The 13,862-nt window shown below is 37.4% G+C and overlaps 1 protein-coding gene across 3 annotated transcripts in view; it reads right to left on the bottom strand.

The window, feature by feature from the left end:
• The window catches only part of CYTH3 (cytohesin 3), a 48,523-nt gene that overhangs the window by 17,631 nt on the left and 17,030 nt on the right, over positions 1 to 13,862 (bottom strand). For 2 of the 3 annotated variants that reach the window (XM_033074449.1, XM_033074448.2), the window contains exons 2-5: positions 6,031 to 6,113; positions 5,413 to 5,477; positions 4,934 to 5,000; positions 778 to 896 (exon numbers count right to left, since the gene is read on the bottom strand). In XM_033074449.1, coding sequence (XP_032930340.1) covers positions 778 to 896; positions 4,934 to 5,000; positions 5,413 to 5,477; positions 6,031 to 6,113 — 334 coding nt within the window. Of the gene's footprint in view, positions 1 to 777; positions 897 to 4,933; positions 5,001 to 5,412; positions 5,478 to 6,030; positions 6,148 to 13,862 lie in introns of those variants that run through there. The other variant, XM_033074447.2, reaches the window with a different exon arrangement.

The following is a 13,862-nucleotide window of genomic DNA, read 5'->3' as shown; positions in this document are numbered from 1 at the left end:
TGTCTCAAAAGAGACCTGCCACAACCCATCACCACAGGAGCACATCCTAAATGAGTCACTTTGAGAGCTCCCTAAGTGGCACTGCAGCATGTGCCAGCATGTACACACACACACTCCAACCCACTGCACTGCTGCCTCTCTCAGCTGCCTTTTTAAAATCAATTCTTGGGTTACACAGCAATGGAAGTAATTTACATTCTGTGTTTTGCAACAGTGTGCATAAAGATGCACACTGCATGTTTATTGTACCAGGACTGATAAGGACAGGGTGCAGCTGCCCTTGGAGACACCTGGCTAGCAATGGGACGTGTGCATGCAGGGAAGTGACAACACCAAAGCCTGCCTGCAACCACTGTCCCAGGAAGTACCTGTTTTAATAAGTAATTTCTTTACTGTCCCATTATTACTGACTGTAAATCACTCCTCCTCTGGACACAGCACTAAGAGTTACCAGTAGTGTTGCAACACAACTCTCAGACATTTCAAAAGCTCATGGTGCTGAATTCTGCACTACGGACAAATGTTTTGGTTTACTCATAATACTGAACTATAGTTAATTAAATATCATTCCATAAGGTACCCATTTAAAAATAACAACTTAACAGGAAGAAAACCTATCACAATACTGAAGTAGTTTTATATCCCACTGTAGCTTTTAAGGATGTCAGAGTACTCAAGCAGCTTTCTCCTGTAGCCTGTGAAGGGGAAGGGAATTACCCAAAACCTGTAAAAGTGCTTTGTAAGCTCAAGAGCAAAGTTCCAACATTCTTACTTTACCTTTCACCGAGGTAATCTCCAATTACCGTTTTATTTAATCCTTCTCCTTTATAAAGGAACTGTGCAATGTCTTCTGCAGTGTTTTGCAGGAGGTCATTTTCTATCAGAAACTGTATTCCCTAAGAAAAGAAATTCCAGAGGAAAAGGAATGTTATGCCTTCTTCCACAAGCATTTAAGTAAATATCATCTAACCTTTGGTATTAATATACTGACACAGACATACACATAACATACTAAGAATTACATCACCTACAGATTTTATTTCTTTTAATAAAATGGCAAACAAATGTTTTTCAGTTAGATGAGCAGTATTTAGTATTGGTTTTAAGATGAAAATGAGAACACATTTTTAAAGCTAGAAGTACTAGGTGGCAGTTTGAATCCCTCAACCCTAAATATTTGATTTGAAAAATCAAATATTAATTGAATAATGATTGCATATTGCTCTTTGGAGCTAATGTGTGAGCTGGCCTGTTCTCAACATTGCATCAATGACTGCAGAACCGTAATCTGCAAAATCACATAATGAAGAGGTACACAGAAACAACTTAATTACCACCACAACACAAAATAAAGCATCTGGTATAATCTACAAACTGCAACCCAATACATCAAGCCACTACTTGCAGTGGGAAGTCACAGCTGAAGATACTGAAACCGGTTTATAAGAGTTTATGCTGACATTGGGATTATCAGTGAATTCTGGTTGTGCTGGAACTAAACTACTCACAAAGGACTGAAACTACACTACTCACAAAGGGCTGCTCAGTCAGCTCAGCTACCAAAGGCAGGTGGAGTCTTACCCTGTCCCTCAGAGGGAACTTGATGAAGCCCCACGAGTCCTATCCTCCATAAATTACTGCCCTACAACTGGCACACGCTAGGGAAGCCCAGAGACTCCTCTGGAAAGTGGCAAAGAGAGGAGACTAAGAGTTATACAGAGGTTATGGAAAGGGTGGAAGGGATGTTGTGGCTCTGAGCAGGTCATGCAGAGATAACCATCCTCTGCACAGCCCACAGACCCCAATACAGAGGCTGCTACCCCTGCTGATTTCTCCAAACTCTAATAACACACTGGTGAAAAGTAGAAATGGAAACTTTAAGTAGCCTTACTGTCTTGGATTCCAGTTATGTACAAAAGAGGCTAATAAATTATTACTGATTTTCACTCCATTTCAGAATTTCAAGACTACTAGTTTTTCCATTTCTGCAAGTGGAGTACTTTTTATTTCATTACAACTGAAAAAATCCCTCTAGTAACCTTCAAAAAGTTATTATCCTTCTGTTTGATTAATTCTAGTTTTTAATAGTGAAATGGTCACCTGCTTGGCAAAAAAGGTCAGTTTTCTGACCTAATTTAACAGGGAAAGGAAACGGTGATGTTATAAAGTTTGAAGCTTTCTTTAGAAAGTCTGGAACACAATTCTCTCAGAACAATTTCATCATCATCTGAAAATTTTCAATGCCATGCTGGTACTCTGACAACTTAATATTTTGATAAGTCATTTCACAACAGACAAGATTTCTTTGCAAAGAATATATCCATTATACCTTGAATCAGAAATTGCTGAGCTTTCCTCAAAACTGATGCCTTCAAAGCTTATTTGTACAATATTTGACTACAAAACATAGCGCTTTTTCCCATCCCAAGTTATACACAAAGCTCTCATCTCTGACAATCAAAAAGAGCATCTTTCCTCTGGTATCAGAAATAGCACATTCCCTTGGTTCAACACCTGGACCATATTATTCATGCTTAGTACAAACAGACTGCTCTGAATAGGTTTTTTGAAGTTGTACAAGTTACTGATAATGGACATAACTTGAAGTATGGAAAACAAATTTCTGTGCACAGAAGTAGACATTTTACCATACTGCAAAAATCAATTTAATTTTCCTTTTCCTGGATTTTTAAAAAAATTATTCCTAAGATGTTAAAGAACCAGAAGTCAAACAGACAGGAAAAGTAATTTGTCTGGGACAACAACTTCAGCGTCTGGAATAAACGGCAAAATAGGCCAAGCAAACTCCCATCACCTCCTACACTAGCTTTTGTCTTGATGCAAATTTTCTTTCTGTAGACTGACAGGAGACAGATGACAGCTGTACTAGTTTAACTTACCCACACAAAATTCATGGCTACAGATATTTTCCACATTCACTACAAATATTGCACAGATCTATATTTTTTATGTAACTGCAATGAAATCTGCTTTGAATTTCATTGCTTTTACAGTAACTTAATTATAAATTTTGCAGTTATTTAAACCCTGCCTTTGTCACAGTGAATTCATTTCCTGGACCCAACACAGGCAGTACCAACTTCAGCACAGCAAATTTCCAGCACAGCTTTGTCTCTGCACAGGGATTCTTGAAGTGTTTTACAAACTTTACATTCCAACACAAGTTCACCAAATCCAAACTCCCAGGTACAACACCATGGAAGTACATAAAACACACCTATTTTCAGAGGGGACAAGGAAGAATTGCTCTACACACACAAATGTGTATTCAAACAGAAGTGATGAAAGAAAATTACCTCATTATCTTCCTGCTAATATGAAAACATGAGACCTTTGGTATCTGGTTTTAAATGAGGAAACTTGGTGAGTTCAACCCAAGTATTATTACCCCAGTTCTCTGGCATTCCTAAATCCAGAGACCATTTTCCCTCCTGTTTCTGAATGAAAAACATCCTTCTCCCAGTGAGCCCCAGGCAGCTTTTCCCAGCACCAGAAGGATGTGTACTTCAGCTGTCTGTAACTTAACACAGCAGCTGCAAACAGCACCATGACCCAGCTTCAGAGCATACAGCTACTGCAGCCACCCTGATCACAGGCATTATTAAGAAATTACTACTCTAAGTCTGCTCACCACATTTAAATTATGTTACAGTAGCAATGTGGCCACAGCATCTATTTATAGAAATAATTTCATCCAGCAAGGACCGTAACAAAAAATTGTTAATGCTGGAATGAAAGCATCTGACATCATCCTGTGACTTTGCCACAAACTTCCAGGACTTAAAAGAGCTGAAGGACCACAGGAAACTACCAGGATATTTGGGGGTATTCTGCCCTCAACAGAACAGAAGTTAAGCAGTCACCAAAATAGAAAATAAAACTAAAAGACATGACCAGTGGTTTTGAAAGGGTTCTCGTACTAGAGAAATTCTGGCAAACTGGAACAGGTTGAAGAACAGAAGCCATCACTGTGCTTGGAACATTTCAGAAAAGCTACCAAAATGTAACTGAACTCGACACAATTGGAAAGAAAACATGCCAAGAACACAGAAAAACAAATGCTAAATGATTTCCAAAAAGATCTTAAAGAATACTCTTCACAAATTCAAAATGGAATCTCAATTACAAACAATAGAAGACAATAAAACACAGCAAGGAAGATGAAATATGAAAAGCAAAAGCTAAAGGTCAAACATGTCAAAGAAGCTCTTTTAAATATTGCAGGGGTGGTCTGTAAGAGAATGAGCAGGTCCCCAAATTTTCCAGAAAATTAACAACTATTTAAGAAACAGAGAGGCACTTCAGAAAGAACTGCAATTCTTCCTAGCTACATGCAGAGCAAATTCCTTGAAACTGGTAACCAAGCCTGTACAAGTCAGATAGGAACACATCTCTAAGCATATATATATATACATAAATATAGATATTCACACATGCCTTTTTCAGAAACAGGTTTTAGATATCCAAATATAAAAGTCTGCATGAGAACAAAATAAAAAATATGACAAAGGTATTTTGAAAGATAAAAATAGGAGAGCATTAAAGAAAAAGAAGTATGACCTCATTAACAATCACACATCAAAAATAAATTTTAATTATATTTGACATATCAACAGAGAACACTTCTATCAGGTACAAAGCAAGCCAGGTCAATCAATACCTGGCATATTTGATTGCTGATAAGTAACTTCCATTATCAAGGGTTTGTTTAACTGAAAGAAGCACACCTGGCACCTGACCTGATGGTTGCTTCCAATTTAACCCTCTGCTCAGTGAGTTACAGGATATGCAAGTAAGGCCTATGAACTTACATTATCAGAAATATTTCTTAAGAAAAACCACTGAAGTATTTGTCATAGGTTGTACTACAAGCAGAAACTTGATTCCTCACAAGTGAAAAAAAATTCTGTACCTTTTTAGGGTCCATGTTGAATTTCTTCCTTCCCATGGCTATCTGCTTATTTCTTTGTGTAGTTTTGCTATATATGGAGACAAAGAAAAAACAAGAACTTACCAGTCACTCTTTTACAAAAAGGCTTCTAGATGAACTTTTAATTTCTATTTTACAACTTTGTATTTCCTACTACAAAATCAAGACATTCACTTTTTATAATGGAGAAAGTTATGATGCTATTTTCAACTCCTTTAAGCAATTGCAGCTTCAGAGACCCATATCTTTATCAACTGGACAGTAAAATATTACACTCTATCCAACATTTTCTCTAGCCAAACAAATGACACACCTGCATGGGATAAAGTCAGGCTTTAGAACAGACTAAATAAAGGTAATGCATTATTTATTTAGCATGGGAAAGGTATTTTCACTTGCTGTTCCTGGAAAACCCGTTCCAAGGTCTTACTGAATCATGTCCATATGTTGGCATTACTTACCTTTCTTCTACACTGGTCAGATTATCAATTTCAGTCATAACCTCAGCAATTTCAAATTTTAATCTCTGTCAAAAGAAAGAATGACAATACATTAATCTGCATTAGAACATATTTTGAAATCATTGATCATATAATAATATGACCAATTAGACTTTATTTTCTAATATTTTTTATTTACCTGAAGAAAAGTAAACAGTCTTAGGGTTTCCTTAGGTATTTAAAGATTTGATCACAGCTGAGTGACTGTTAAACACATGAACCTGTACTCTCTGTGTGCTCATGCCAGAGCACCAAGACCAAGCTGCCGTTACCACTCAATAGGATTTCGTTACCCAAATTTCTCACTCACTCCTACCCTGGATGCAAATCTGCTATTTAATGAGTTTTGACTACACAAATCAAATGTGGACATCTGCATATTACATAAATTCAGAAGTTAATATTTTTAAAAGCACACATATGATGCATAAATCCTGTTCACTATCAGGAGTATTTAGCTTAAGTTGTTAATATGCTTTTAAAACCATTACCTGAAGTTCATATTTAGGTCTGCAGCTTAGCTCTGTAACTTAATCTACTGAAGGAGTCTTCTAAGGATCTTTACAGTAAATCAATTACCTCAATATCATCAATCAGTTCTTTTTTCCTGCGACGAATATTTAAAAGCTCTTCTCTTTCTTCCATGGAGAGGTCATCAGGCACTGGAATGGAGCAAAATGTACAATTTTTTAGCATTTGCAGATATACCACATCATCACAGAAAACTTAATAAACTGATTAGGAAAAATAAGCTTATATGAAACATCAGGACATTTCTTTTACATAATTTCCAGGAAATAAACCCAAAACGAATAAATATAAACAACACAAATGAAACCTAAATCTAATATATTTGTTATCTGCTTTATAAAAATCCTAAGTAAGGTAATTAAATGAATGACTATGGGCAGAATCTATCCTTCAAAAGAAAAACAGACAATCAAAGGAATCTTGTTACCACATGATGTGGCAAGATTTGGTTCTACAGCTTAATTGCCAAATCCAAGTCAGATATAATCCTATTATATCAGCAACATACCAAAATTCTTCATGTAAATTAATTATTACTCAGAAGATATTACTACCTTCCAGGGGAAAAAAAGCCAAAGAATAGCCAGTGCTCTACCCAAGATGTGTAACATCCCCTAATGCCAGCAGTGCCCCTTCATTTGGCTGCTTTGGAGAGAGAGATGCAGGCAGGAACAACCCAAACACCGCTAACACCAAATACCTCCCAGCAGCAGGACACACAAATCCAGCAGCAGAATCAGTTATCTAACAACACATGGGCTTTGCACAACATCATTTAGGTGAGTCTGCAGTATTTAAGGCAATTTTAGGTCTCTCCTTGTCCATGGTAAATCAAACATATGACCCTGCTGATAAAAATCAGCTGCTACTGAGGATGCAAATGTGTGTCTGTCACTCATCCTACCCTCACCTTGTGTCTCTGTCTGACAATCAGCAAACAGCAGAAATCATTAGCATAAAACCATTGCTTTTCTTGAACAATCAGATCTTCCCCAGCAAGAAATTTCTTTGGACAAAGATTACTTTTGCTCACTTGTACAGCACTAGACACCAACTACAAATATTCACCTCCCATGCAACAATCCTATAGTAACAGTTCTAATGCTACCCACTTCCTTGGAAACCACTCCTTAATTATAGAACAACTTTTCCTTCCAGCTCAGTAAAATGGAACACCAAAAATAATTAATAAGGTATGTAAGAGCAACACACAATAAATTAGTCATTTGGGATGGTCAAGGCCACTGCTTTATGTCCTATACACACACATAACAGACTGTAGCAACAGGATTACAAAGAAAAGTTCAGCTTGAGAGGAGAGTTTTAAACACACAGTTAGAACAGAGCTTCTGTTTGAATCCTAATAATGAAAGATATTGATTATTTCAACATCCAGTGGTTAAGCTCTTTTCCTTTTAGGATCCAAATCATTACAAAATCCAAATGGCGACAGACCTTGTTAGACATGAAGTAATTATGGCAAATGATTTCATTTAACTACTCCAGATACGAACATGATTGAATTACTTTCAGTTTAGGAAATGACAGTCTTCTGTTGAACAAATACCAGACTTCAATATGTTTACCTGCTTATTCTCTTCATCTCATCTGAAGCTGCTCTCTCCTAAAAATTTCTTGCATGCAAATAGTAGTAGGATTCTTTCCACATCAAACCTTAGAAATACACATCCCTACATCACATCTTTGTATTAAATGTTTACTCCAAGATCCTAAACCACAGAGAATTAATGACTATACACACACTACCTACATAAACATACCACAAATATTCCAACTAGTTAACTGAGCACTGACAAAAAAAATTAATACTGCTACCCAAGGTTGATTATAAAAAAGACAAACCATATATAATCACTCTTAGTTAAGAAGCACATTCTGATATCCTTAAAGCATTTCTGCAGTATTGTAGATTAAATTACTCTGCAGCTTTAGTGTACCAGTATTAGAGATGCTAAATTTTTAACTCTTTGCTGCAGCAAGACATTTTGGTAATTCTCACCTTTACTGGTGATAGAAACACTAACCAAACCTCAAAAAGAAAATCATCCTGAAGCAATATATAAAATTCATAGATGGTGTTGCTTTTTCTTCAAGATGAGTTACAAAACCTCTGGATTAGCCACTACCACAAGCCCTTCCCAAATGTGCACAACACTCAGTGGTACAGCAATTTCTACTCCCTTACTCTACTATGCAATGAAGGCTCCTTGGGACGGATTTGAAATATCTGGCACAAGTGAAATTGCTTTTTTGGAATCAACACGAATTGTAACAGTTTTCTATGCTCGAGCAACCCACAAAAAAATACAAATCAAACACTTCAGTGTTTTTCTACAGCACCCAAATATTGTCTGCTGTATTTTCCTCTCCTCTGATCACAGCCACAGTAGAGACAAGCCTCACAGTATAATTAACGATGCTGTTAGACACAAAGGAAAAAAGCTAAATGGAGTCAGACTACGTTTTGCATTAGGAAATAACATCAAGTATTTATCTGCTAGATACGAGACAAGCAGTCTGCTGGAAAAGAAGATTCTACACTTGGAGAGCACTTAGATAAAACCGGACATTAATGCAACATCTTTAAATAATGATATTTAAATATCAGAGCCAAAATATTTCAGTATCTTTTGACAAGAATAGAAGAGTCAGGATATAGTTGAGTGGGAGTTCCAGTATTGCTCAACTTCTGGAAACTCTTGGTATAGACAGTATTTTCCTTTCCCTCACACCACCAGCACAAAGAAGGGATGACTGACCCGCCAGGATCACTCCCAAGTGCACTGTCCTGCAGTCACATTAATTGGCCTCTGTGTGATACTGAAGATATTTGCTTCATTATCATCTTTCTACGGGTCATCTATCACTGCCTCCCTTCTCCAGTGCTGCTGCCCTTATGCTGTAGAGAATGTGTCAGTGGGACAATCAATGCACCAATAAAAGGTTTCTGTAGAGATTTCATGTGGCATTACAGCCTGGAAGGTGTCTGCTCCAGGAGGCTGTGTGCCTTTCTGGCTACTGTTCCTGCTGTTTCAACTCTGTGTCTTACAACAAAGGCTAAGAGTGTTTCTGTATTTCAATTAAGGCTTTTGAAATATTAACATAGGAGGGCAACACACAGTGGTGGATTAAAACATCTTTACAGTCCTAAGCAAACATTGCAGGTACATGGTAAGAGATTATCTGCTCTGGCAAGACCCCTCTCAGGCCACCCTTCTGCCTCCAGCAAACACTTATTTTTCAATCCTGTGTTCACATAATCCTCCACACAGAACAACTCACGGAGCACACATCATCCATTTGTTCTGTGAAATTTTCTAGCTGTCCTGAGTCACTTATGTTGTTTTTTTTTCTTTCACCAATCTAAACACAAAGTAGACTGGATGGGAGGAGTTAGCATGAATATTTTAATACTGAAAAAGAAAAAAAAGCATTTCAGTACAGTGAACAAGCTACAGCTGCAGCATTCTTTCATGCTATCTTCTAATCTTTAAATAAAGACAATGTTCTAATGTAAGCAATTTCTGTGAAATCTTTTAGCTTACAGGAAGAGCATTTCCTTTTTCTAGAACTTCAGAGCTTCAGGTACTACTAAACAGAAAGTCAGTATTTTATTTATGAGGGACACAGTTGTTGAAAACGCAAATTTTACTCTTGGCCAAACAGAAAGAAACACACAATACCATGTACGTTTCAATACTACTCCTACTACCAACAGAAAAAAAATAGAAAAATATTTAATATAAACCAACTTGACCTACAGAATTCAATTCCTGTAACTGAACTATATGTAGTTAGGTGAAGATCCTGTAATGCAACACGGAACAGAACACACTTTTAATGCAGTTCTGTTTACTATGTTGTGTTAGGGAAAACAAACAAATTGCACCTCATCACAGAAATCATTGTACTGTGCATCAGCCGTGATATCACTTGGTTAAATAATTCTCCACTATGGGCAGCCCAAGTATAATATCCAAAGAAGAGCATTATCACACAACTCTCAATATGAAGCATTTTTAAGCTAGCAAGTAGCAAAACCCCCAAAACTTTCAGAAAATGAGAAAGAACTGCAGATCAGGTTGCAAAGAAAGTTCCCACAGGTTAGTGAAAACCAGGAGCAAATCCCATAATAGGAAATAGAAACCTAGTACTTTCCAAGTCCATAATCATGATACCTTCCTCTTTTTCAGTGGTAAAATTTCAATCTTTTCCAGCTCTCCAACGGTATTATTAGAAGTAAAACTCCTGTGTTCAACTTTGACTGGCCTTCAATTGCCAGTCACCAGCCAAAGTCTAAAGCAATCTCACCTGATCCCTTCAACTGACTTCAGAGTTCAGTCTCTCAAGAGGACACAGCAAAATCTCCACAATCAGCAGAAAGCAAACATCTAACAATATCTAACACAGACAAAACACTAATTCTGTAACCCCACTTACAAAGCAATACAACACCCTGACTCTCATTGCTCAGCTAACTCCTTGGTTTCATAAACATTTTCCTTCTATGTCAGTCCCAAATTAGTGGTCTTCAGTATTTGCATTCCAAGCAAAGAACAATTAGATGGAATTTTGCTGCAGTTGAAACATCTTGCAAGTGTAAAGATATTTACACAATGCAAAACTTAAAACTAAACAAGCCTTTCCTCAGCCATACACAAAATGGGTAGACATGTTTCTTCTGGCCTTTAAAATAATATACATTCATCTCTGAGAACAAATCTGATTGTCTCAGAACATTTGCCTCAACGGACGTTCTCAGGCTATTCTCTCTTCCTTTCCCCCTACATGCTCCCTTTTTTTAAAAACATGATTACAGGAACATTTTCCAGCTTTCAGACAAGATGTATAAACAATGCTCCAACCACTTGTGGCTATTAAAAATTCCATAGAAGTTTTCGTAGGAGGACATCCTTCTGAATAGATTCAGTTCACAGTGCAGAAACAAACTGTATCTACATTAAATTCCATCAGTAAAACCAGCTGGATTTGGCTGCTTCCTTAACTACCTTACTATGTGAATCTGCTATTTAGTCACTGCTGAGCATGTTCCAGCATAGGAGCAATGACAGTTCCATTAAGGGGGAAACAATCCTGTACACAACATCCTTTCACACACAAAAAAATCACCAGTTGGTGGTATGAGGAATCTAGGACAGAATCCATGGCTTGCAGAGTTATTTTGAGTTTTCAATCACAAGGGACTCTGTGGCCAGAAATCACATTAGTGGCCAAACCCAGCAAAGAACCTCCAACGCACATCCATCATTCTCATTGTTCTGCTGCTGGAAATCACACCATTACAAGATGTTCCTGAAAACAATTTTTTCCCTAGGATAAGGACATACTTTGCAGGAAAGTTGAAGATATTATATTTTGTGCTTCTAGTGGAGGGGTGGATCCTAAAAATATTAACACCATTACCACATAAAAATATATTTTCAGAAATTTAGAGGAAATAGTTTCCCTCTGATCTGCTACACCTTAGAGATTTTTTTCCTTTCACTTCTGCTACAAAGCTGATTTATTATATCAGTGGTACACAATTGTGTAGGGTTTTTTTTTTTTTAACAGACAAAAGCATAAAAATTGGAAATATGAAATACATTTTTGTTTTATATAGAAAAGATCCAGCAGGGTGACAGTACCATCAAGCGTGAAATCATCTCTTGTAAAAAACAAACAGCATTTCTTTTAAGAAATAAGTCTTCTTATAAGACTTACTTAAAATAAGGCAAGACTATATTTTTGTTCTGGCCAGAAACAGCCATACATAATTTGTTAATGTGTTAGTCTCTCTAGTCAAGCAGAAAGCAGGCAGTAGCAGAATTGTGCAAAATCGGGGTCCAGATAACACTGATTTGGAGGGAAGGAAAATTTTAACTCCCTCACAAAATCCATCTTATTTCAGCTATCACAACTGACATGCCCTGCCATGGTACCTGCAAATGTTTCTGCCTATAGAGTACAAAAGGAAGAGGAGTCAGCAGCAAAAGCAGATGTGTCTTTACAAACTGTGTGCAGAGAACTCAGCACCAACAGCTGTGCAGGAGAAAAGGAGTGTAAAGGATTCCCAGAGCTCTCGCATCAGCTGCTAATCCTGCCTGGGAGCCATGAGCTGCCCTTCTTAACGGCACCAAAGCACAAAGAGCTGCTTTACAGCAACTTCCACATCTTCATCTTCCTATACAGATATACCACAGAAACTGCAGAGGCACCTCCTTTGCGTTTTAGCACCTAATTAGGCCTCTGACTCAGATACTGGCCATAAGAAAGCAGGGTGTGTTTAAGTTAATGAGTATTTCTTTTTTACTGTCCACACTCTTTATTTTCATGAGCAGGCAGTTGAAGGTCATGATTATATTATACTTACCTCCTTTAACTCAATAGCGTGCCTTATTTCAAGGTTTTTATGTATTTCCATTAGGAAAACAAGCGTTTTGCAGCAACTAAATAAAAGAACCACTTTCAATCACATAAAGGAGCATTACCTGGGGAGAAAGAAGAAAAAACCCACAGGGATGAGGTCTGAGCAACATTTCAGAGGTCATGAGCTGGTACCTGCTCCTCAATGATCCTGCACTGCTTTGCCATTCGATGCCTGGACTCTGTTTTTCCTGAGTTATTTTTTTCCCCCGATTGAGCAGGACAAATGGTTTCACCAAGGGACCACAGACAACAAAACAGGCACAGCAGAAACCCCTAACAGCACAAAGTTACAGGGGACAGCAACCCCCTTGAGGTCAGCCAGCCCTAAAACCTGCTTAGCTCAGCCCCAAAACCCCACCCTTACAGGCTGTATTCTCTAAACACTAAAAGTAGTTCAACCTGATATTAATAATAGATAAGCGTGGATTTCCTTTCAGAAGCATTTTTCTTTTGAAGTCACTCTACTCTTGCTTCAAGATGAGAAGATGCTTCTAGGCCAACTTTTCTTTCTAAAATATGTAAATACAAATTATTGAATATGAAAAGAAAGCCGAGTTTAACTTCGAATGTTAAGTCTCTTACCCAAATACATTAATACTTGCATTAATAATATGAAGTGTTAAAATATGCATATCCATGCATATTTAAGAAGTGCAGAAAAATTTTATGACAGCTAATGTGGAAATTAAAAAGGAAGATGCTGGCCACATTGCAGTGGTGTGTGTTTCAGAGAGGGCTATGAACAGATTAGCACAGATACAGGAAATACTATCCAACATAACATGTGCCTTCATCAGCATCAGTTACCAATTACTATTCAGGAATTCTGGTGAATCACCATTCTGATTTCAGTGTTACAGCTACACACTGTCAACACTATCACATCTCAACATCACAGTCCTCTTCCAACATGGAAAACAGTAACATGGAACTAATGTGGGACAAATGCAATGCTGTGCAGCACCAAGCACTGTAAGTAAAAATGCACAGTCTTGTACTGTCCTGCTGGCTTAGGGACAGTGGGGCATTTATACTGCCTTAACATTTTCTTACTCTGCTTTCAGCTTTCTAACAAAATGATTGCATCTGATTTCTTTTCTGCATAGCATATAATGAAGAAGGGTGATGAGAATCAGCTTTTTGTAGTAATTCCACCATTACAAATATCACTCTTCCAAAAGGAAGTGGCCTCAAGCCTTTTCTTTACACTGCATCAGACCAACAAAATACTGTCAAACAGAAACAAATTTTTCCCTCTCCTCATTATATATGCTGCAAGAATCTCACAGATAAATAATTTTGGGAAAGCTCAGTAATAATTTTCTCTCTGTGGAGCATTCGTATGTGTAAAACTGGAGAAACAAATGGGGAACTTACGTAGTGCCACAGCTGAAATCAAACAAATTTTCTCAGATGTTTGCATTTGAAAG

This window comes from Catharus ustulatus, chromosome 16 (genome assembly GCF_009819885.2).
Source record: "Catharus ustulatus isolate bCatUst1 chromosome 16, bCatUst1.pri.v2, whole genome shotgun sequence".
Classification (NCBI taxonomy): Eukaryota; Metazoa; Chordata; class Aves; order Passeriformes; family Turdidae; genus Catharus; species Catharus ustulatus.
This window is presented reverse-complemented; position numbering and strand designations above follow the sequence as displayed.